The 26,060-nt window shown below is 43.2% G+C and overlaps 1 protein-coding gene across 3 annotated transcripts in view; it reads right to left on the reverse strand.

The window, feature by feature from the left end:
• Positions 1 to 26,060, reverse strand: part of LOC129865341 (striatin-interacting protein 1 homolog) — a 41,984-nt gene that overhangs the window by 8,135 nt on the left and 7,789 nt on the right. For all 3 annotated transcript variants that reach the window (XM_055938048.1, XM_055938047.1, XM_055938049.1), the window contains exons 3-10: positions 25,092 to 25,166; positions 21,695 to 21,829; positions 21,345 to 21,465; positions 8,022 to 8,090; positions 4,312 to 4,418; positions 2,732 to 2,859; positions 2,225 to 2,413; positions 722 to 954 (exon numbers count right to left, since the gene is read on the reverse strand). In XM_055938048.1, the coding sequence (XP_055794023.1) occupies positions 722 to 954; positions 2,225 to 2,413; positions 2,732 to 2,859; positions 4,312 to 4,418; positions 8,022 to 8,090; positions 21,345 to 21,465; positions 21,695 to 21,829; positions 25,092 to 25,166 (1,057 nt within the window). The remainder of the gene's footprint in view (positions 1 to 721; positions 955 to 2,224; positions 2,414 to 2,731; positions 2,860 to 4,311; positions 4,419 to 8,021; positions 8,091 to 21,344; positions 21,466 to 21,694; positions 21,830 to 25,091; positions 25,167 to 26,060) is intronic.

Consider the following 26,060-nt stretch of genomic DNA (forward strand, 5'->3'; position numbering starts at 1 on the left):
ACTGTGTTTCCTAACCTGGCTTCCCGGTCTTGTAGTGATACTATCCAAACAGACTGATCAAAGACATGCGGTTGCTAACCAGATGATGCATCTCATGCTTAAAGCCTTATCAGTCACGCTTATCAGTCACGCTGTACTCTGTTCGATATTGGGATCTGGAATTCCGCCTCGTGCTAAATTATCCCAGCACTACACTATGGTTCAAGGTCGCACACACACACACACACACACACGTCTGTTGGGGTGAATAATGCATGAGTTTACAGATAATGAGTAGAGGATGATAAGAGCTAAGACTGGGTCGCTCGCGGCCGTCCTTTCCTTGCCTCCCCTGTCTCCCTCTGCCCTCTCGGTCTTATCCACACAGCTGTGTAGACGGATGCCATCTTGCGAGGGGGAGCTAGGGTACCAGGCTGTTGCTGTATGAGTGACTGAGGTGGGTTACTTTGAGTCCTCCTGAACAGAGGGGGCACTATCAGCAGCATGAGTGTGTAGAATAACAAAACTAGAACCCAGTCTAAACTTTTTATTTTTCATGTTAACCCTTGAGTTTGAAGATCTGAGGTAAGCAATAAGGTGATCCACCCTGCCTTCTGACGGTGTTTGGGGAGCTTCAGCTATATTACACCCATCCAATCCTTTCAGATTTGCAAACACAGAAGGGTTAAGAGTTATGCCGAGGGGCTAGAGGTTTGTTTGGAACTGGGCCTCCCAGTCTTACCTGACTTTGGGGGCCCAAGGCAGACCCTTGGGGAGGGACGCTCTCTCAGTGGGGGGTCTGAGCGGGGGCGGTGGGGGTGGTGGCTGGATGATGACATCACGGTCCAGGGGGTCCACCTCGCCCTCGATGCCACTGTCGGCTTCCTCGCCGTCCTCCTCCTCGTCTCGTGCGTCGTCGTTCTTAAAGGGGTCTCGCTCGTTGTATGTGTCTAGGCTGTCCTGCTTTACCAGCGGCTGGAACCCAGAACAACCAGCAGGGGGCATAAAAGAGGCCGTCCCCTCACACACACACAGGGTTAGGCCCTGGCTTCCCACTTCAACCACAAGCAATACTCAGATTTACTAACCGTAAGGCTGCACTCCAAGACAAAAGGTTACAGAAACTCCCAGCAAAAAAAAAAACTGAGGAACGTTTGGGCCCGACTCCATATTCAAGTGTTAAACATTCCACCTACAACCATATCAGTCATACAACACAAACCCAGTAATCTCATGCCACTTCTATAGTTTTAATGAATGACTGAGGCATCATCAATGCAACAAGCATCAAGCAGAGGGGGTGGCATTCAATAGCAGCGAAACGCCAGTGCAATGTAACGTACGGTGGTGTGCTGGTAGTAACTAGTCGTTAGGTGTGTGGTGGTGAGGAGAGCAACAGAGGGGACGGAAGCAGTGTGACCAGCATAGGATATGACTCGTATCCCATGGAGAACAAGCCATTTGGCTCTGTGGTGGGAAAGAAGCTGCAGTGAACTGTTGTCCACAGTGATACTGTGGCGGCTAAACAACTCAGTGGAGGTAGAGACTAGAGGAAAGCTCCCGTCATGCGACCTCAATGACCACAGCCAGCCCTGCCTCTGTACCCACCCATACAGTGCAGAACGCAGTGAAGGAGGAGAAAAAGAAGGGGGAAGAGGAGGAGAACAAGGAGGAGATGGAGGAAGAAGAGGAGAAAGAATAAGAGGAAGAGGAGAAAGAAGAGGAGACGAAAGAGGTGGAGGCATAGAAGGTGCAAGAACCAGCCCAAGGCAGGGAAAATGCAGAGGGAAAGTGGGTAAAGACCTGCTTCTTGGGAAAGGGACTGTCTCCTTCCAAGCTATCAACAAAGGCACTCTGCAGGGACACACGGAAGAGGAGGGGGGGGGTTGAGAGCCTGGTGAAGTCAGAGCTCTAGTCTAAAAACAGCACAGTTGGGATTAGAGGAAAAAGTTAAGAACAAACGTGTCATTCCCTCCACTGTCAGGGGAATACAGTACACGGATGGTGTGCACATGGTCCCTATTCACATTTCCTACTGCTATAGCCAGGCTGAGCAATCAATGCTTGTTAGCCTCACGCACCGTGCCCTCTGTGACCGCAGGGTTCAGTTAGGCTCACTGTTAGAGCACATCAGGTGTGTATTCAGTCGAGTGTGAGTCCAACGCACAGGTGTGCGTATGTGAAAAGCGCCACGGACAGTGCGTGAACAGTATGCCCATAATATAATGTTTGGTAGAATACGTACCCTGCGGCTGCGGCGTCCTCTCTTGGCCTGCTGTTGCTGTTCTATGAGCTCCATTGCCGAGGCTGGAGGAGAGGCTGCTCTCATGCTCCGGACCACCTGGATGCTGTCCTCGGGTAGGGGGGGCAGGCTCAGCCTCTCTCTGCCTCGAACCTTCATCTCCTGGAGCTCCTCGAAGCCCCCCATGGTGAACTGTAACACAGACACACACAGTTTGATATGGACACATACACACAGAGAAAGATGGACACAGAAAGCCATAGAGATGTACATGAGCACACACATGCACAGAGCTCTATGCAGATATTGGCAAGCCTCGTTTTCCAAGCCCCGTCAATTCCACTGTGGAACTAGTCTAGCCTGACACTACTATAACATTCTAACATCCTTCTAACAAGTGTTTTGAATGTACAATAGATGACAACATAACGGTGGATGAAATATCTCCGCTGCGAAGCGGCTAGCCTACTAAAGGGACAGGAGATGGTGTCTGTGCTGTGGCTTACTGACCAGGATGGTCTTCCAGAGCAGCAGCAGGACCTTCTTCATGGGAAAGTGTGGAGCGTTCATACTGCAGAACTTGGTCACCATGGTGAAGAGCAGCAGGGAAAATGGCTCTCCGTTGTACAGAGGAGTTCCTGAGGTTAGAGGAAAGGAAAGGGTTAACAGCCAGCACGCACCTAGAGTACACACATGGCACACATACAAAGCACACACAGTGCACACACTAAAACATTTCCTGTATAATTTACAGTAACTTACAGGCAGCAATTGGCCAGTAAGTTACTGTACTTTATTTTACAGTACAGCTACTGTAATCCATTTTATGGTACCAAAAATGTTACTGTAATCTAATTTACAGTACCAAGTCAGTTACTGTAATCTAAATTACAGTACCAATTACAATTACAGTATATTTCTGTAATTACCCAGTGGTCTTTGCAAGTTTTCATTTTGGTCATTTAGCAGGCACTCTTGACAATAAAAACTTATTGTCGATGCAATAAACTCAAAGTCATAGCATGTAAAAAGTATCTGTAACCTTTACTGAAAATATTGTTGTAGTTAAAGGGTACTGGTCTTCAAAATAATTGTAATTAAAACAAGATATCTTATGATATATATTTGACTATTACTGGATATTGTCAATAAATTACTGAGATATTCAGGGCAACTTGATGCCAGCTTCCTGTAAATGACTATAATGTCAAAGAAATTAAACACAGTACAATACTGTAAAGGTGACTAATAAACTGTAACAAAGTAATTATTGCAGTATTTTACTGTAATTACAAGGGATTGGAGCAAGAAGGTTGGCTGCTAGGCATTTGTATATTACAGCATAATAATGAATACTAGGTGCTTTATATCACTTGCACTTCTACAGGCCTAATCAAAGGCTTCCAAACTGTCCGGGATTATAGGGCAAAACAAATCAAATGGACATGGTTAAATATTCAACCATTAAAGGTTTAAGACCCGCTGCCACTCTGATCTAGTCTGGCAGACACCAGCTCTCGAGCTATGTAGTCACGTGGGTCACGCCACCCAGGCTATCTCTGATCTGTTCCCTATATACATTTCACTGTTAAGGAACCACTACCACATATCAGTTAAATTTGTACACCATTCTCACTAAAGGGCACAACAAATATAGCCTCTTAAAAGACACAACAATACCATGCACCCACTAGTGGTCAAAAGGTTTTTGGCGCTCCAAGAAAACAGTATGGTACTGTATTCTGAATTACCGTCAATTACTGGCAGCAATTGGCCAGTAAATTACTGGAGATTTACAGGACAAGGTTGTAGAATTCATTATATACAGTATATTACTGTATTCTGGGGGGGTACAGCATTCTCACTCACCTGTGCAACAAATATAGCCTCTTAGAAGGCACACATTAACATACAGTATGTTAATGAGCCAGAGACTCTTTCCCCGCTTACAACATTAACCCACAATGCACCATAATTAATTCTGTAAAACACATTTAAGGTATTTTACTGTGTAATTCACAGTGTTTTACTGTTGAAATTAAAGAAAAGTCTTACACTGCACACACAAATACACACGCACAAACACAAACCCAGTTCAGTCTTGAAGGCCTCTCTGGCAGTTCTCCACTCTGGCCTGTCGTCCTCTGTCTGCAGACGGATGGTCTCCACCATCAGGTACATGATGCTTAGCAAGACCCTAGTGGAACACAAGAGGTCAAAGGTCAGAATGAATAGGTGTGTGCATGCATGCATGCATCAAGACAAATAGTCTGTAAGCTACCAAGGTAGAACGGCTCTCCACTCCAGAAAAATAACTGTGTGCGCTTGTGCATACATTATGTCTGCCTATGTGTAGTTTGTATGCGTGAATCTGTAAATGTGTGTGTGTGCATACTTAATACTGTTGCACACCTTTCCACATGCACTTGCCTAGCTAATGCATCAGCATAAATCACACGACAGTAATTATACAACATTAGCGAGGCAGTGTCCTGTGCATTAACGCCTTGATCTAGATGGAAAACAAGCCATAATGGCCTCCATTTACTACAAGCTATTAGGACGTGTTATTTTGTTTCCCACCTCATTGTCCCTAGAATTTCTAAGCAAAGAGCTGGAGGCAGAGCTTTCTCCTATATAGCTCAATTTTTATGTAATGGTCTGCCTATCCATGTGAGAGATGCAGACTCAGTCTCAACCTTTAAGTTATTACTGAAGAATCATCTCTTCAGTCGGTCCTATGATTGAGTGTAGTCTGGTCCAGGGGTGTGAAGGTCAACAGAAAGGTACTGGAGCGACGAACCGCCCTTGCTGCATGTGCCTGGCCGACTCCCCTTTCTCCACTGGGATTCTCTGCCTCTGACCCAAGAGGAGATCTTCGTGGGCTATACTCAGCCTTGTCTCAGCGTAGTAAGTTGGTGGTCTGTTGATATCCCTCTAGTGTTGTGGGGGCTGCGCTTTGTCAAAGTGGATGGGGTTATATCCTGCCTGGTTGGCCCTGTCCAGGGGTATCGTCAGACGGGGCCAGTGTCGCCCGACCCACCTGTCTCAGTCTCCAGTATCTATCTTGAAATAGTCTATGTACGGGGGGCTAGGGTCAGTCTGTTATATCTGGTATAATTCTCCTGTGGAGAACTTAAATGTACTTAAATGTCCTGTATACATTTTTTATTTCACCTTTATTTAACCAGGTAGGCAAATTGAGAACACGTTCTCATTTACAATTGCGACCTGGCCAAGATAAAGCAAAGCAGTTCGACACATACAACAACACATAGTTACACATGGAGTAAAACAAACATAGTCAATAATACAGTGAAAAATAAGTCTATATACAATATGAGCAAGTGAGGTGAGATAAGGGAGGTGAAGGCAAACAAAATATATATATAAATAAATAAAAATATAAAAAGGCCATGGTGGCGAAGTAAATACAATATAGCAAGTTTAAAAAAAACACTGGAATGGTTGGTTTGCAGTGGAAGAAGGTGCAAAGTAGAGATAGAAATAATGGGGTGCAAAGGAGCAAAATAAATAAATACAGTAGGTAAAGAGGTAGTTGTTTGGGCTAAATTATAGATGGGCTATGTACAGGTGCAGTAATCTATGAGCTGCTCTGACAGCTGGTGCTTAAAGCTAGTGAGGGAGATAAGTGTTTCCAGTTTCAGAGATTTTTGTAGTTCGTTCCAGTCATTGGCAGCAGAGAACTGGAAGGAGAGGCGGCCAAAGGAAGAATTGGTTTTGGGGGTGACCAGAGAGATATACCTGCTGGAGCGCGTGCTACGGGTGGGCGTTGCAATGGTGACCAGCGAGCTGAGATAAGGGGGGACTTTACCTAGCAGGGTCTTGTAGATGACCTGGAGCCAGTGGGTTTGGCGACGAGTGTGAAGCGAGGGCCAGCCAACGAGAGCGTACAGGTCGCAGTGGTGGGTAGTATATGGGGCTTTGGTGACAAAACGGATGGCACTGTGATAGACTGCATCCAATTTATTGAGTAGGGTTTTAGAGGCTATTTTGTAAATGACATCACCGAAGTCGAGGATTGGTAGGATGGTCAGTTTTACAAGGGTATGTTTGGCAGCATGAGTGAAGGATGCTTTGTTGCGGAATAGGAAGCCGATTCTAGATTTAACTTTGGATTGGAGATGCTTGATGTGAGTCTGGAAGGAGAGTTTACAGTCTAACCAGACACCTAGGTATTTGTAGTTGTCCACATATTCTAAGTCAGAGCCGTCCAGAGTAGTGATGTTGGACAGGCGGGCAGGTGCAGGCAGCGATCGGTTGAAGAGCATGCATTTAGTTTTACTTGTATTTAAGAGCAATTGGAGGCCACGGAAGGAGAGTTGTATGGCATTGAAGCTCGCCTGGAGGGTTGTTAACACAGTGTCAAAAGAAGGGCCAGAAGTATACAGAATAGTGTCGTCTGCGTAGAGGTGGATCAGAGACTCACCAGCAGCAAGAGCGACATCATTGATGTATACAGAGAAGAGAGTCGGTCCAAGAATTGAACCCTGTGGCACCCCCATAGAGACTGCCAGAGGTCCGGACAACAGACCCTCCGATTTGACACACTGAACTCGATCAGAGAAGTAGTTGGTGAACCAGGCGAGGCAATCATTAGAGAAACCAAGGCTGTCGAGTCTGCCGATGAGGATGTGGTGATTGACAGAGTCAAAAGCCTTGGCCAGGTCAATGAATATGGCTGCACAGTACTGTTTCCTATCGATAGCGGTTAAGATATCGTTTATGACCTTGAGCGTGGCTGAGGTGCACCCATGACCAGCTCTGAAACCAGATTGCATAGCGGAGAAGGTATGGTGGGATTCGAGATGGTCGGTTATCTGTTTGTTGACTTGGCTTTCGAAGACCTTAAGTATTTAAGTATGCTCCCTCTAATTCTCTCTCTCCCTCCTCTCCCGGAGGACCTGAGCCCTAGGATCTTGCCTCAGGACAACCTGGCTTCTTGACTCCTGGCTGTCCCCAGTCCACCTGCTCGTGCTGCTGCTCCAGTTTCAACTGTTCTGCCTGTGGCTAGGGAACCCTGACCTGTTCACCGGATGTGCTACCTTGTCCCAGACCTGCTGTTTTTGACTCTCTTTCTATCTACCGCACCTGCTGTCTTGACCTCTGAATGCTCTGCCATGAAAAGTTAACTGACACTCTTGAGGTACTGACCTGTTGAATCCTCTACAACCACTGATTATTGTTATACCCTGCTGGTAATCTATGAATGTTTGAACATCTTGAAGAGCAATCTGGCCTTAAAATGGCCATGCACTCTTATAATCTCCACCAGGCACAGCCAGAAGAGGACTGGCCACCCCTCAGAGCCTGGTTCCTCTCTAGGTTTCTTCCTAGGTTCCTGCCTTTCTAGGGGGGTTTCCTAGCCACCGTGCTTCTACTTCTGCATTGCTTGCTGTTTGGGGTTTTAGGCTGGGTTTCTGTATAGCACTTTGTGACATCTACTGATGTAAAAAAGGCTTTATAAATACATTTGATTGATTGATTGATATGAGGACAGATCTGCTGTCATAGCAGATCATTCCTGGGGGAGGCACATATAGAACTGCCTAGACAGAGTGGTAGAGATGGGATGGGAGGAACGGGTAATTATCAGTCTATGGACGTCAGTGAGGGATTGACACTGGTACTTTAGAGTCTGGGCTGAACTGGTACTTGGGACTGGGCTGGGGGGGGGGGGTTGACGTGTCAAGTGGTTGCTGAAGTAGTGGGGTTGAAGACCTTGGCTTGGCTGATTGGGGGACTGCTGTAAAAATCAGTGCGGTAGAAGGATGCTCACCTGAGTTCTGTGCTGTCCGCCAGAGAGATGGCAGGTTTCCTCACTGCGCTGCTGCAGGCTTGGTTGTTACTGCAGAGGAGAACACAGAAGCAGTTTAGCATACACACAGTACAAATCCTACCACACCACAGTGTAACACAACAGACTAGAGATATCACTTATGTCTAGGACCTGGTCAGGTCATGGGGTCAGGAAGTTCTCATTTCCTATAACTGCAGTGACAAAGACTGGAATGTCGATAGAACGTATAGCGGACGTTTTATACACTGATCTTATTTGTTTTTGAACTTAAATGTTTTCCGCAATTGTTTCCTATGACCGAAAAGAGATTCCGGACATCAGAACAGCGATCAGTAACCTCGATTTGGATGAAGATTCCTACTTCAACGAGTCGGCGGCTCATGACATACTGCTCACCCCAGACCAGGCCCTTATCCCCGACACTCGGAAGAGAAAGAGACTGCGATAAAGAGGCCGATGTGCCGACGCCCTGATAAACCGGCTCTATCCTCTGTTCACCTCATACCTTTTTTGCACTATTGGTTAGAGCCTGTAAGTAAGCATTTCACTGTAAGGTCTGTTGTATTCGGCGCACGTGACAAATAAACTTTGATTTGATTCTATTGGCGAATGTACAATCGCTGGAGAACAACGGGACGCGAAGAATTGTAATATGTTTCTCGGAAACTTGGCTGAACAAGGATGACATAAATCTAGGTGTCTTTTCTTTTTCTACATTCATTTTTATTCAAGACCACATAAAGAAAATGTACCATACATACACAACGTATCTTTGCTGCCTTTACTAAGGAGCGTAGTTACATTCACATGTTAAGGGTACATTTTGGCTGTATAGAGCAAATATTTCATGAGTCTGAATAAGTATACAATTTGGATTAAGCAACACAAAAACAACAGAAACAAACAAAAAGCCCATAAATGACAGAATAAGACCCGTACAATATGTCAGGAACTTTGATCAGACGCCTTTATACCTACGCTGTCAATGTAGCAAGACTGATGTAATTCTCTCCATGTCAGCAAGTTCCCCACATAGACTAACCACATATCTTTTGAAGGTGCATGTACATTTTTCCAGCATTTTGTTACACATTTCTCTGCTGCTGCTAAAAGGGATGATCTATCAATTTAAGTGGAGAGGATTAGAGTGTATCCACAGGAACAATACCTAGAAGGAGATGACATGGGTCTGGTTGAATAATAATACCTGTGATGTCCTGAACAACATGGAGAATTTCAGACCAAAAAGACTGGATTTTCAGACATTGCCAAAATATGTCATAAAGTACCTATTTGTCCACACTGCCTGCAACACGTGGCTGCTATTCCTTATTTTCATTTTATTAAGTTCATCAGGGCTCATTAAAAAAACGATGTAGTACTTTGAATTGGAACTACATGTAACCCTTGTTCGGGTTACATGCAGTGCCTTAATATAGTGTTCTCCATATGTTCCCCCAGCTCTCCTCTGATATCTGCACCTGTAATTCAACCTGCCATGAGTTCCTAAGATGATCTAAAAGATAATATGTGCATGTTAATATGTGCATGTTTATACTGTGATAAAAACTTGAAACGGTTCCAATGTTTTCCCTTTGATAAAGTGATTCAATCCATGTGCCTTTTCTATGCATCAGCAGGACAGAATGGCAACATCGGGTAAGCGCAAGTGAGGTGACGTGTGTCTCTTTGTTAACAACATCTAATATTAAAGGAGGTCTCGAGGTTCTGCTCATCTGAATTAGAATACCTCGTGATAATCTGTAGACCATACTATTTACCAAAAGAGTTTCCACCTGTATTTTTCGTCGATGTCTATTTACCACCACAAACCAAAGCTGGCACTAAAACCGCACTCAATGAGCTGTATAGATCCATAAGTCAACAAGTAAACGCTCCTCCAGAGGCGGCGCTCCTAGTGGCTGGTGATCTTAACGCAGGAAAACCAAAATCCATTTCTACAAGCATGTCAACTGTGCAACTAGAGGAGAAAAAAAACTAGATCATCTTTACTCCACACACAGAGACGAATACAAAGCTCTCCCTCACCCTCCATTTAGCAAATCTGACTATAACTCTATCCTCCTGATTCCTGCTTACAAGCAAAAACTCAAAACAGGAAGTACCAGTGACGGAAGTGGTCCGATGAAGCAAATGCTAAGCTACAGAACTGTTTCACTAGCACAGACTGGAATTTGTTCTGGGACTCATCCGATGGCATTTTCAGAGTTCATCACATCAGCCACCGGCTTCATTAATAAGTGCATTGACGACGTCGTCCCCACAGTGACGGTACGTACATATCCCAACCACAAGCCATGGTTTACAGGCAACATCCGCACTGAGCCAAAGGCTAGAGCTGACACTTTCAAGGAGCGGGACACTAACCCAGACGGTTATAAGAAATCTCGCTACGGCCTCCAACGAACATTCAAACAGGCAAAGTGTCAATACAGGACTAAGACGAATCCTATTACACCGGCTCTGACGCTCGTCGGATGTGGCAGTGCTTGCAAACTATCACAGATTAGAAAGGGAAACCCAGCCACGAGCTGCCCAGTGACGCGAGACTACCAGACAAGCTAAATGCCTTATATGCTCACCTTGAAGCAACACTGAAACATATGTGAGAGCACCAGCTGTTCCTGACGACTCTCTCCATAGCTGATGTGAGTAAGACCTTATTTTTTAAACCTTTATTTAACTAGGCAAGTCAGTTAAGAACAAATTCTTATTTTCAATGATGGCCTATTGGGTTAACTGCCTGTTCAGGGGTAGAACGACAGATTTGTACCTTGTCAGCTCGGGGATTTGAACTTGCAACCTTTCGGTTACTAGTCCAACGCTCTAACCACTAGGCTACCCTGCCGCCCCAAACAGGTTAACATTCACAAGGCCACAGGGCCAGACAGATTGCGCTGACCAGCTGGCAAGTGTCAGCATGCGCTGACCAGCTGGCAAGTGTCTTCACTAACATTTTAAACTTCTTCCTGACCCAGTCTGTAATACATACATGCTTTAAGCAGACCACTATAGTTCCAGTGCCCAAGAACGCCAAGGTAACCTGTCTAAATGACTACCGCTTTGTAGCACTCTGCAGCCGAGAAATGCTTTGAAAGGCTGGTCATGGCTCACATCAACACCATCATCCCAGACACCCTGCAATCTCTATTGCACTCCACACTGCCCTTTCCCACTAGGACAAAAGGAACACCTACGTGAGAATGCGGTTCATTGACTACATCTCAGTGTTCAACACCATAGTGCCCTCCAAGCTCATCATTTTTTTACATTTCAGTAATTTAGCAGACGCTCTTATCCACAGCGACCAGTAGTGAGTGCATACGTTTTCATATTTTTCGTACTGGTTCACCATGGGATTCAAACCCACAACCCTGGTGTTGCAAGCGCCATGCTTTACCAACTTAGCCACATGGCACCTATCATCACTACGCTAAGGACAATGGAACTAAACACCTCCCTCTGCAACTGGATCCTGGACTTCCTGATGGGATGCTTCCAGGTGGTGAGGGTAGGCAACAGCTGACCCTCAAAACAGGGGCCCCTCAGGGGTGCATGCTTAGTCCCCTCCTGTACTCCGTTCACCCACGACTGTGTGGCCGCTCAAAATGCTAACATCATTAAGTTTGCCAATGACATCACCAACGACGATGAGACAGCCTATGGGGGGAGGTCAGAGACCTGGCAGTGTGATGTCAGGACAACAATCTCTCCCTCAACATCAGCAAGACAAAGGAGCTGATCGGGGACTGCAGGAAATGGAGGACCGAGTACGCCCCCATTCACATCGACAGGGCTGTAGTAGAGCAGATCAAGAGCTTCAAGTTCCTCAGTGTCCACATCACTAAGGATCTATCACGGTCTAAACACACCAACACAGTCGTGAAGAGGGCACGATAACACCTCTTCCCTCTCAGGAGGCTTAAAAGATTTGGCATGGGCCCTCAGATCCTGAAAAAGTTATATAGCTTCACCACTGAGAGCATCTTGACTGGCTGCGTCACCACTTGGTATGGCAACTGCTTGGCATCCGACCGCAAGGCGCTACAGAGAGTAGTGCGTACGGCCCAGTATATCACGGGCAAGCTCCCTGCCATCCAGGACCTCTATACCAGGCGGTGTCAGAGGAAGGCCCTAAAGATTGGCAAAGACTCCAGCCACCCAAGTCATATACTGTTCTCTCTGCTACCACATGGCAAGGGGTCCATATGCACCAAGTCTGGAAGCAACAGGCCCTTGAACAGCTTCTGCCCCCAAGCCATAACACGGCTAAATAGTCCAGGTAGCTATTTGGTTAACTATCTGCATTGACCCTTTTTGCATACCTTTTTCTGACTCACCACATACGCTGCTGCTACTGTCTGTCACTTTATTCCTAGTTATATGTACACATCTACCTCAATTACCTCGTACCCCTGCACATCGACTTGGTACTGGCACCCCTTGTATATAGCCACGTTATCGTTGCCCATTACTTTTATTATTATGTGTTTTACTTTTCGATTATTTCCCCCCCCAAAAAATTCTCTCTGCGTTGTTTGGAAGGGCCTGTAAGTAAGCAATCAACTGTTAGTCCATACCTGTTGTTTACGATGCATGTGACTAATTCTATTTAATTTGAAGTGAAAACACAGCATTATAACAGCTGAGAATGAAGGCAGGATAAACAGGTGCTACGAAATATTAGGAGGCGGCTGCTTGCCTGCTAAGGCTAAGCCGTAGAATCAGAGGTTGATAAGAGACCAAGACTAGAGGCGGCAGGAGCAGACAGAGGAGCACAAAGACTAAAGGAAGGAAACAAAAGCCTTGAAGGCTTTGCCGCCTCGCTAATGAGCTGTTTGAAGTGTGAATCAGAGGTCGGTGATCTGTCTCTTCCTCTCTGCTCTCACCCTGTTCTCTCTGCTCTTATCCCCCTCACTAAGAGTCAGCAGGTGCCTCATATCCTACGTCGAGGCGAAGAATGATGGAAGTGGGAGGTAGAAAGGAAAAGAAAGAGAGAATGGTGTATTCATGAATTAACATTTCTGGTGAATGTGTGTGTTGGTGTGTGTGTGTGTGTGCGTCTCTCTGCCTGTCTGTGAATGTGCGTGTGCATGTACAGTTGAAGTCGGAAGTTAACATACACCTTAGCCAAATACATTTAAACTCAGTTTTTCACAATTCCTGACATTTAATCCTAGTAAACATTCCCTGTCTTAGGTCAGTTAGGAACACCACTTCATTTTAAGAATGTGAAATGTCAGAATAATAGCAGAGAGAATGATTTATTTCAGCTGTTATTTCTTTCATCATATTCCCAGTGGGTCAGAGGTTTACATACACTCAATTAATATTTGGTAGCATTGCCTATAAATTGTTTAACTTGGTTCAAACGTTTTGGGTAGCCTTCCACAAGCTTCCCACAATAAGTTGGATGAATTTTGGCCCATTCCTCCTGACAGAGCTGGTGTAACGGAGTCAGGTTTGTAGGCCTTCTTGCTCGCACACGCTTTTTCAGTTCTGCCCACAAATGTTCCATAGGATTGAGGTCAGGGCTTTGTGACGGCCACTCCAATACCTTGACTTTGTTAACCTTAAGCCATTTTGCCACAACTTTGGAAGTATGCTTGTCCATTTGGAAGACCCATTTGCGACCAAGCTTAAACTTCCTGAATGATGTCTTGAGATGTTGCTTCATTATATCCACATAATTATCCATCCTCATGATGCCATCTATGTTGTGAAGTGCACCAGTCCCTCCTGCAGCAAAGCACCCCCACAACATGATGCTGCTACCCCCGTGCTTCACGGTTGGGATGGTGTTCTTCAGCTTGCAAGCCTGCCCCTTTTTCCTCCAAACATAACGATGGTCATTATGGCCAAACAGTTCTATTTTTGTCTCATCAGACCAGAGGACATTTCTCCAAAAGTACGATCTTTGTCCCCATGTGCAGTTGCAAACCGTAGTCTGGCTTTTTTAATGGCGGTTTTGGAGCAGTGTCTTCTTCCTTGCTGAGCGCCTTTCAGGTTATGTCGATATAGGACTCGTTTTACAGTGGATATAGATACTTTTGTACCGGTTTCCTCCAGCATCTTCACAAGGTCCTTTGCTGTTGTTCTGGGAATAATTTGCACTTTTCGCACCAAAGTACGTTCATCTCTAGGAGACAGAACGCGTCTCCTTCCTGAGCGGTATGATGGCTGCGTGGTCCCATGGTGTTTATACTTGCGTACTATTGTTTGTACAGATGAACGTGGTACCTTCAGGCATTTGGAAATTGCTCTCAAGGATGAACTAGACTTGTGGAGGTCTACAATTTATTTTCTGAGATCTTGGCTGAATTCTTTTGATTTTCCCATGACGTCAAGCAAAGAGGCACTGAGCTTGAAGGTAGGCCTTGAAATACATCCACAGGTACACCTCCAATTGACTCAAATGATGTCAATTAGCCCATCAGAATTTTCCAAGCTGTTTAAAGGCACAGTCAACTTAGTGTATGTAAACTTCTGGCCCACTGGAATTGTGATGTGAATAAGTTAAATAATCTGTCTGTAAACAGTTGTTGGAAAAATGACTTGTGTCATGCACAAAGTAGATGTCCTAACCGACCTTCCAAACCTTTAGTTAGTTAACCATACATTTGTGGAGTGGTTGAAAAACGAGTTTTAATGACTCCAACCTAAGTGTATGTAAACTTCCGACTTCAACTGTTTGTGCCCGTGTGGGTTTAATTCCACACTATCCAGGGTCCCTCAGCAACACTTTGCAGGGATTAGCCTGGCTTGGCGGTGACTCTTTCATTAAAGAGGAGCCAGGGGGACGGACAGAAATACCCAACAGAAGAAGCAGAACAGGAAGCCATTTCTGTACAATGATCGAGCTGTCCGTCTCCTCTCCACACACACATAGACCATGGCCTGTACCATCTCCCACCACCCCTAGTCACTCCCACCAGTATAATATTAAAAAATAGATGTTCAGTTCTGTGGCTGCTTTCCACTTCTCAGAGGAGATGCCCTGCGCACGCACGCAACCTGCTCCCCAATCAAATCTTAGCCTCAAACCAATATTCCACCTAACCGATCAGCTATTATAATCCTGGAAGGGATGAGAGAGCCAAGCCTATGGGTTCATAGCCTCAACCCCGCAGCACACACACACCAATTGATTAATGCACTGCTGAAAGTATATATTTTTTCTCTTGCTTTGTCTGCGCTTTTCAATATTATGTCTATCTCTGATAAGCTACCCAGGAAAGGGCTGAAAATAGCCCATATGAATATATGTAGCCTTAGAAATAAGGTTCATGAAATCAATAACTTGCTAACATCAGATAACATTCATAAAGGAATGTATATGTTTAAAGTAATGACTAAAGAATTTCACCCTGAAACGTATTTAATGGTGTGAAATGTATTAGAATTATAAGACTATATTTCAATAATGTGTGTGTGAGACAAGTTAAGTGTGAGAAATGTATGGTTGAGAAAACAAAGGATAATTGAACTACACATGACCTGGGTGTAACTCTGAAAACTGACAGCAGGAAAGAGGGTCCTTCCAAGGCCCCTCTAATCTAGCGAGGAGAGGAACGGCTAGAAACTGCCAGGCCGGTAGAAAAGTGATAAACTGTGTGTGTGTGTGTGTGTGTGTGTGTGAGTGAATAGGTGGGAGTTATAAAATGACTGTTTGCATTTTTGACTTCAGAGTACTCTCTGAATAAAGAATTTACCTTTTGCAGAATCTGAGACTTTGCCTAATTATTATTAAACCCAGGGTCTTACAAACCTCGGGGAATTGGTCAAAGATTAAATGATTGTTTAGTTATCATCATTGGGATTGAAAATTCTCGTGACACATATATTAGCCATTTCTGAGACTGACTTAGATAATTCATTGGATGATACATCAGTAGCAATACAAGGATATAACATTTATAGAAGAGACAGAAATGCTTATGGGGGAGGAGTTGCTGTATATATTCAGAGCCATATCCCTGTAATGCTTAGAGGATATCTTATGTCAAGTGATATTGAAGTGTTGTGGTTGCAGGTTCACTTGGCACATCTAAAGCATTTTCTTTTGGGGTGTTGCTATAGGCCACCAAGTGCTAAAAGTCAGTCTCTAAATAATATATGTGAAATGCTTGATGTGATGTAAACAGAGGTCTACTTTCTTGGGGACCTGAATATTGACTGTTTTTCATCAAGCTGTCCGCTCAAGAGGAAGCTTCTTACTGTAACCAGTGCCTGTAATCTGGTTCAGGTTATTAATCAACCTACCAGGGTGTTTACAAACACTACAGGAACAAGCTCATCCACATGTATCGATCACATTTTTACTAATGCTGTAGAACTTTGATCTAAAGCTGTATCCGTATCCATTAGATGTAGTGATCACAACATAGTGGCTATATCCAGTAAAGCCAAAGTTCCAACAGCTGGGCCTAAAATAGTGTATAAGTGACTGTGACTGTGATGATGTTTAACATATTTGTTGGTCTGATGTGATTAATGAGGAGCCTCCAGACGCTGCACTTGATTAATTTATGAAATTGCTTCTTCCAATTATTGATAAACATGCACCTGTTAAGAAACTGACTGTTAGAACTGTTAAGGCTCCGTGGATTGATGAGGAATTGAAAAACTGTATGGTTGAAAGTTGAAAGAGGGCAAAAGGAGTGGCTAATAAGTCTGGCTGTACATCTGACTGGCTTACTTACTGCAAATTGAGAAATTATGTGACTAAACTCAACAAAAAGAAGAACAAACTTTATTATGAAGCCAAGATCAATGATATAAAAACTTTGTAGTACTTTAAATTAAATTATGGGCAGAAAGACAAATTCAACTCCATCTTTCATCGAAACAGATGGCTTACTCATCACAAAACCATTTGATGTTGCTAATTATTTAAATAATGATTTTATTGGCAATGTGGGCAAAATTAGGCAGGAAATGCGCACGACGAACATTGAGCAATTATAATAATGCATAAAAAAACTAATAATGAAAGAAAACCAGTGAAAGTTTGTTAATGTTAATGTGGGAGAGGTGGAAAAATTATTGTTGATGATCAATAATGACAAACCTCCTGGCATTGACAACTTAGATGGAAAGCTACTGAGGATGGTAGCTGACTCTATAGCAACTCCTATCTGTCATATTTTTTATCTGAACCTAGATGAAAGTCTTTGTCCTCAGGTCTGGAAGGAAGCCAAATTAATTCCGCTACCCAAGAATAGTAAAGCAGCCTTTACTGGTTCTAACAGCAGACCTATAAGCTTGCTGCCAGCTCTTAGAAAACTGTTGGGAAAAAATAGTGTTTGACCAAATACAATGCTATTTCTCTGTAAACAAATTAAATTCTTTGATATAGGGGGGGCAGCATTTTCACTTTTGGGTGAATTACGTGCCCATAGTGAACTGCCTCATACTCTGTCCCAGATGCTAATATATGCATATTATTATTACTATTGGATAGAAAACACTCGGAAGTTTCAAAAACTGTTTGAATGATGTCTGTGAGTATAACAGAACTCATATGGCAGGCAAAAACCTGAGAAAAAATCCAAACATGAAGTGAGAATTCTGAGAGTGGTCAATGTTGAAGTCATCGCCCAGTTCTTGGTCACGCAATTTCCTCATGATATCGTCATGCGTTCCATTACTTATAGAGACTGAAAAGAATGCTCCGGTTGGAACGTTATTGGATATATATGACAACAACATCCTGAAGATTGATTCTCTACTAAGTTTGACCAGTTTATTCGACTTGTAATATAACTTTTTGAAGTTTTCGTCCGACGTTTGCCTGCATCTGTGCGAGCATTTGGACATGTGTACTACACATGCTAGCAAAATTAGCTAATTGGACATAAGTAATGGACATTATCGAACAAAACAATGATTTATTGTGGAACCAGGATTCCTGGCACTGCATTCTGATGAAGATAATCAAAGGTAAGGGAATATTTATGATGTAATTTCGTAATTCTGTTGACTCCAAGATGGCTGAGAAATGTTAAATCTGAGCGCCGTCTCAGATTATTGCATGTGTGCTTTTTACGTAAAGTTTTTTTTAAATCTGACACAGCGGTTGCATTAAGAACAAGTGTATCTTTAATTATATGTAAAACATGTATCTTTCATCAAAGTTTATGATTAGTATTTCTGTTATTTGACGTGGGACTCTATAATTACTCCAGATATTTTGTAGGCATTTCTGAACATGGCGCCAATGTAAACCGAGATTTGTGGATATAAATATGCACATTATCGAACAAAACAAATGTATTGTGTAACATGATGTCATATGAGTGTCATCTGATGAAGATGTTCAAAGGTTAGTGATTCATTTTATCTCTTTCTGTTTTTGCTACTACTATATTTTGCTGGGAAAATGGCTGTGTTATTCTGTGGCTATGTACTGAGCTAACATAATTGTTTGGTGTGCTTTCCCTGTAAATCCTTTTTGAAATCAGACATGTTGGCTGGATTCACAACATGTGTAGCTTTAATTTGATGTCTTTCATGTGTGATTTTTACAGTAATATATTTGAATTTGGCGCACTAGATTTTTTCTGGATTTTGGCCAAGTGGGACGCTACCGTCCCACCTATCCTAGAGAAGTTAACAACAGACTTTCAGCATGCTTATAGAGAAGGGCACTCAACATGTACTGCACTGTACACACAAATTACTGCTGATTGGTTGAAAGAAATTGATAATAATAAGATTGTGGGAGCTGATAGATTTCAGTGCAGCCTTTGATATTATTAACCATAACCTGTTGTTGAAAAAACTTAGTTGCTGTGGCTTTTCAACCTCTGCCATATCGTGGATTCAGAGCTATCTAATAGAACTCAAAGGGTTTTCTTTAATGGAAGCGTCTAATGTCAAACATGTGAAGTGTGGTGTACCGCAGGGCAGCTCTCTAGGCCCTCTACTCTTTTCTATTTTTACCAATGACTGCCACTGTCATTAAACAAAGCATGTGTGTCCATGTATGCTGATGATTCAACCATATATGCATCAGCAATGAAGTCACTGAAACCCTTAACAAAGAGTTGCAGTCTGTTTTGGAATGGGTTGCCAGTAATAAACTGGTCCTGAACATCTCTAAAACTAAGAGCATTGTATTTGGTACAAATCATTCAATAAGTGCTAGACCTCAGCTGAATCTGGTACTGAATGATGGGTGGTGGTGAATGGTGTTGAACAAGTTGAGGAGACTAAATTACTTGGCGTTACCTTAGATTGTAAACTATCATGGTCAAAACATATAGATTCAATGGTTGCAAAGATGGGGAGAGGTATAGCCATAATAAAGAGATGCTTTTTTGACACCACACTCCAAAAAGCAAGTTCTGCAGGCTCTATTTTTGTCTAATCTTGATTATTGTCCAGTAGTGTAGTCCAGTGCCGCAAGGAAAGACCTAGTTAAACTGCAGCTGGCCCAGAACAGAGCAGCACGTTTTGCTTTTAATTGTAATCAGAGGGCTAATATTAATACTATGCATGCCAGTCTCTCTTGGCTAAGAGTTGAGGAGAGACTGACTGCATCACTTCTTTTGATAAGAAACATTAAATGTGTTGAAAATCCCAAATTGTTTGCATAGTCAACTTACACACAGCTCTGACACACACTTACCCCACCAGACATGCCACCAGGGGTCTTTTCATAGTCCCCAAATCCAGAACAAATTCAATTTTTTTTACAGTATTATACAGAGCCCTTATTGCATGGAACTTCCTTCCATCTCATATTTCTCAAATAAACAGCAAACCTGGTTTCAAAAAACAGATAAAGCAACACCTCGCGGCACAACTCTCCCCTATTTGACCTAGATAGTTTGTGTGTATGCATTGATATGTAGCCTACGTGTGCCTTGTTAAAAATGCGTGTAGTTCTGTCCTTGTCTACTGATGTTCTGTATTATGTCATTCTGTATTATGTTTCATGTGGATCCCAGGAAGAGTAGCTGCTGCTTTTGCAACAGCTAATGGAGATCCCAATAAAACACCAAATCAGCACCATCTCTACCAGCAACTACCTACAGCATTCCTACTAGGCAGATTAGTCAATGGCTGGGGGTGGTAGAGACCTAAAGGACTGAGGCAGCGGTAGATTTGTCATTAGGGAGAGGAGGAACCTCAGGCAGGAAGGACACAGAGGAGTTGACTCCGGAGGAGAGAGGAACAGTGGGTAATGCTTATGTGATGCCCTTTCTGTGTAAGAGCTGTTTGAAAAGCCCACCTGAAATTGTACAGAGTGTACAAAACATTATGAACACCTGGTCTTTCCATGACAGACTGACCAGATGAATCCAGGTGAAAGCTATGATCCCTTATTGAAGTCACTTGTTACATCCACTTCAAATCAGTGTAGATGAAGGGGAGGAGACAGGTTAAAGGTTATCTCTTTCCTCGTGTCATTCTCTTACTGTATCTCTTTCTCCAACTCCAGCGAACAACTAATGAGAGTGAATGCTACTGTGTACCATCCCTATAGCATTAAAGGCCCATTGCAGTCAAACACGTGATTTTCATGCGTTTTATATACATTTCCAACCTATGAGGTTGGAATAATACTGTGAAAAATAAAAAATACTAGTGTAAGAGTTGTTTAAAAAGGCTGCCTGAAATTTCAGCTTGTTTTGGTGGGATGGAATTTAGGCCTGCCTGGTGACATCAATAGACCAATAAGTTAATAGACCAATAAGAAAGATTTCCAAACCTCTCTGCCAATAACAGCTAGATTTCAGTTTTCCCCTCCCCACTCAGACAACTCCCAGACAGTCCTAGCAAAATTCTTGCTTGAGAAATGCTTCTTTGCTAAGAAACTATTTTTGTTTCCTTTTTGACCATTTTAATTGAAAACAATAACAGTAAGGTACTTAATTGTCACCCTGTAAATGATTTGATATTGAGATAAAGAAAACAGCTGCATAGGACCAGTTAATCAAGGAGGAGTAAAGCGCTAACCACAGTGGTGCTAACGCTTGTTGAGAAACGTAACAATACATTCATTACGAGACATTGTGGCTGTTGTGGTAGCGTCACGGTGCGATTGTAGTAATGTTGTGGTGATGTTGTAGTAATGTTGTGGTGATGTTGTGGTGATGTTGTGGTAGCGTTACAGTGCGATTGTAGTAATGTTGTGGTGATGTTGTAGTAATGTTGTGGTGATGTGGTAGCGTTACAGTGCGATTGTAGTAATGTTGTGGTGATGTTGTAGTAATGTTGTGGTGATGTTGTGGTAGCGTCACGGCGCGATTGTAGTAATGTTGTCCTACTCACTCTATCTCCATGCTCAGCAGCTCCAGGAGAGCGGTGAAGATGCCCATGTCATACAGCAGGAACACGTTGTGGCGAGACCAGTGGATCACGTCCGCATCCGTGTCACACTCATCAAACACCCCTGGGGAACGCCACACGTAGCCTTCAACAGATGCTCACTCACCACACAACACTCTCAACGGACTCAAGCATAAATACTGTACATGTCCTCTGTTTCATAGAAAAATGTTGGTCAGAGAAATCACAAGGGAAATATTTAAATATTCCATTCATCTCCTAGATGCATGTCAAAATATGCTACACCCAAAGCAAATTATCTTGTAGTGTGCAGTGACGGTGATGATGATTACCCTGTGCCAGGTAGAGGATGGCCCGGGCCACCTTCAGCCTCTTCTCCCGGTCAGTGACCTCCAGAGCATCTAGTAGTCTCATCACATGGGCCTTCTGCTGCTCCTGACCCAGCTCAATCCACCTCCTCCCCCGCACTGCAGAGACAGGGACAGAGTGAAAGAAACCAGGTGAGTCTTGGTGACTTTGTGTGACCTTGTGACTCTGAGCTTGTACGTCTGTCGCTTTCTCTATCTATTCACGTACTTCTCCCATTCCCTCACTCTACCTCACTTTCTCTTTTCTTCTTCTATTCTCACTTTCTCTTTTCTTTGTCCCCTCCCTCCCTCCCTCCCTCCCTCTCTCTCTCCCTTTCACACGTGAAAAAGATTGGCTGGGACCAGCTCTGGTCATTAAACTCACACTGACCCAGGAGCAGCTAGTGGTCTCAGAGTCAAAGTGACCTGGCTTCAGCTCACATGCATGGTCACAGCAGGTTATTTCAGCCCTGGCCAGGTGTAGCAGTACACACACTGATCACCCACTGTGAACGCGCACTAAAGAGAAAAGAATGCCAGGATCCAACATTAAGGCAACAACACCTTTTACTTCTAGTGATGGATTCCTAAAAGTGTGGAATAGTGTACAAATAGGAATGTTTCTGACCTTTATTTTTTACCTCAACTCTTGGGATTCTTGTAGGACATTGTGATCAATGGAATTGAAATAGCTAGTCAGTTCCCCTCTTTTAGTAGTATTCTGACATGTAGTGCCTCCAGAAAGTATTCATACGTATTCCACACTTTGTTGTGTTACAGCCTGAATACAAAATGTATATATATATTTTTTTTAAATACCCATCTACACACACTGCTTCATAGTGACAAAGTGAAACCATTATTTATTTGTTTATTTTTGCAAACGTATCGAAAGTGAAATACAGAAATATCACATTTACATACGTTTACATAACTGTGAGTCTTTCTGGGTATGTGTCTAAGAGCTTTGCATACCTAGATTGTACAATATTTGCACATTATTTTTAGTTAAAAAAATTCAAGCTCTGTCATGTTGGTTGTTGATCATTGCAAGACAGCCAGTCTTGCCATAGACTTTCAAGTTGCTATAGGTCTAAACTGTAACAGGGCCACTCAGGGACATTCAATGCCGTCTTGGTGACTAACTCCAGTATATATTTGGCTTTATGTTTTAGGTTATTGTCCTGCTGAAAGGTGAACTTGTCTCCCAGTGTCCAGTGGAAAGCAGACTGAATCAAGTTTTACTCTAGGATTTTTATTCAGTTTCTTTACATCCCCTCCAAAAAATACTCTAGTCCTTGACAAGCATATCCATAACATGATGCAGCCACCACCATGCTTGAAAATATGAAGAGTGGTACTCAGTGATGTGTCCATCCACCCATCCGCAGTTTCCTCTTATCACACAGCCTTTAATCTCTGTAACTGTTTTAAAGTTACCATTGGCCTCATGGTGAAATTCTTGAGTGGTTTCCTTCCTCTCCGGCAACTAAGTTAGGAAGGAGGCCTGTATTTGATACACCATCCAAAGTAATTAAGAGCATCACCATGCTCAAAGGGAAAATTCAATGTCTGCTTTAAAAAGAAATATATATATTTTTTTTTACTAATAGGTGACCTTCTTTGCGAGGCATTGGAAAACCTCCCTAGTCTTTGTGGTTGAATCTGTGTTTGAAATTCACTGCTGGGCCTGAAATATAATTGTATTCGTGAGTAACAGAGATGAGGTAGTCATTCAAAAATCATGTTAACACTATTATTATACATACAACTTGTGACATGTTAAGCAAATTTTTACACACCTGAACGTATTTAGGCTTGCCATAATAAAGGGTCTGAATACTTATTGACTCAAGACATTTCAGCTTTTCATTTTTAATTCATTTGTAAAAATGTCTAAAAACATAATTCCACTTTGACATGGTGTATTGTGTGTAGGACTGTGACACAAAATCAACTTTTAATCCATTTTAAATTCAGCCTGTAACACAACAAAATTTGGAAAACGTGAGGGGTGTGAATACTTGCTGAAAGCACTTGAACTCTTTGACAAAACTTCCCTGTATAAAGTTCATCCCATGTAACTTTTAATGCGCAGCTCTGATAAGTGCTCTGATAATGTCATTATGGTAAAAGTACTCGGAGAGTAGCGACGCAGATGACATGGGTGCATACAGATTTAGCAGTGATGGAAAGTGGCAGTCTGGCAGATGTGTTAAAACATTGATGAGGGCCCCGTCACCGTTTGACATATTTTAAACCCCAGATACAGAGAGACAGCACATCTCCTATCTCTCTCTCGCAGCACAGACAGCCAGCCAAGCTTTCCACTGATCCATCGATTCATTCCTATTGGCTTTAGGGAAACAGAGTAGGGAAGAACAAGACCTAGCCTAGCTCTCTTAAGTCATGTAATGTGCTGCAGCTGAAACAAAGTTGCCCTTTGGGGACAATAAAGCTCTGTGGAACTGAATGCCTGGCGCTACACATGATGTATTATTACTCATTATGAACCTTCCTTACTCCGCTTACTTCCTAAGCGGAGTAAGAATACAACCACATTTTACAGTACAGCAACGAACTGGGCAGAGTTTCAGAGAATATGAGAGGGAGATTAGATCAGCAAAATGGACACGGTCCAATTCATCCGGTCAATATGATTCACATTAGGAGAGGAAACTAAATCGACCGGCTGTTTAATAACAATGCTCATGATACGGAACAGTTGGTCACAGTAGTCGGCTACGGCTGTTAGCTGTGGTTTTGCAGCGTATAGATAAGGCAGCTTTGTTTGCCGTGGCGCTAAGAGAGACGGCGGCTGCAGAGCAGAGATGTGTGTGTTCCTGTATATGTGTGTGTGTGTGTGTGTGTGTGTGTCACCTTCTCCCAAAACCTCTTGCTGAAAGTGTCTGGTTAGAACAAGCGATCAGACACACACACCACTGTGCAGAACAATTCCTTCTCTCCCTCTGAACCACTCACAGAAAATGGGAAACGTTACACCTGGGAGCGGTCAATTAAATCAGCTCCCTCGACCCTTTCTCCCTCTTTCACCCCCTCTATCAGACTTTTTCTCCAGACGATTACCAAGACGGGAATCCATTTCATTACACTTCTACATTTCTCTCTCTCTATCCATCTCTCTCTCTCTGTAAACACTAGAATAACAGGCAAACACAGAGGGTATGCAAACAAACAGTGTGTTCAAGGTGAGTCAGAAAGCCCTTTGGCACACTCACTGCTTTAGAAAAAAATTAACACGCGCACATACACACACACACACACACGCGCGCGCACAGACACACACACACAAATTATGACAGGCATGTAGTGTTGGCTGGAAAGACAAAACCGCCACTGACAGACAGGAAGTTAACAGTACCATGGCTCCTGAAATCCTCCTCAAAGTAGTCCCTGTTGAGGGCGAACTCGGGCTCCTCCGTGTAACTGTATATCTCTGTGGACAAACAGGAGAGACAGGGTACCATCAGACAGACAGGATGACATAGTACTGTACTGAAGGATTCAACAGAGGTAATGTCATGAAAGACATCACGGGGTATACTGTAGTGGAAGCCCTGTATGGCTCAGTCGGTAAAGCATGGCACTTACAGTGCCAGGATTGTGGGTTTGATTCCTGGGGCCACACATTTGTCAGATTTATGGACGCAATGTGACTAGGTGGCTTTGGATAAAAGTATCTGCTAAATTGCATATATTATAATTTATGGGCTCCCGAGTGGCGCAGCGGTCTAAGGCACTGCATCTCAGTGCAAGAGGTGTCACTACAGTCCCTGGTTGGAATCCAGGCTGTATCACATACGGCCGTGATTGGGAGTTGCATAGGGCGGCGCACAATTGGCCCAGCATCGTCCAGGATTGGCCAGGGTAAGCCGTCATTGTAATTAAGAATTTGTTCTTAACTGACTTGCCTAGTTAATTAAAAGGTTAAATTAAAAAAATAAAATAAATATAAGCCAACTGTTTCATTAAGTCCCTTTCATAAAAAAACATATTTTGGCTCTCAGTTATCCTTTCTGTAGAGTGTTTTTATTAGATTCATGACATCGCTGACTAATCCTTCTTCAGCGAGTATACAGTAGTTAAATCTCAACAGTCACTACAGCCTGGAGGAACAGTCACAAGAGAGCAACTGTAGTGTCTGTGTTTGTGTAAGCTAATGTCTCAGCGGTACTAGCTACCTAACCAAAGCAGCTGCATTCAACAAGGGAAAACTATGATCTTGCATTAAATCAATCACATGTAGCTGCTGACAGTGCACCATACTGTAGCACATTTTGTTGCAGTGACTAGCTTCTGGTTATGAACAGAACATAAGACGGAGCATATC

Source organism: Salvelinus fontinalis, chromosome 11, assembly GCF_029448725.1.
Source record: "Salvelinus fontinalis isolate EN_2023a chromosome 11, ASM2944872v1, whole genome shotgun sequence".
NCBI lineage: Eukaryota > Metazoa > Chordata > Actinopteri > Salmoniformes > Salmonidae > Salvelinus > Salvelinus fontinalis.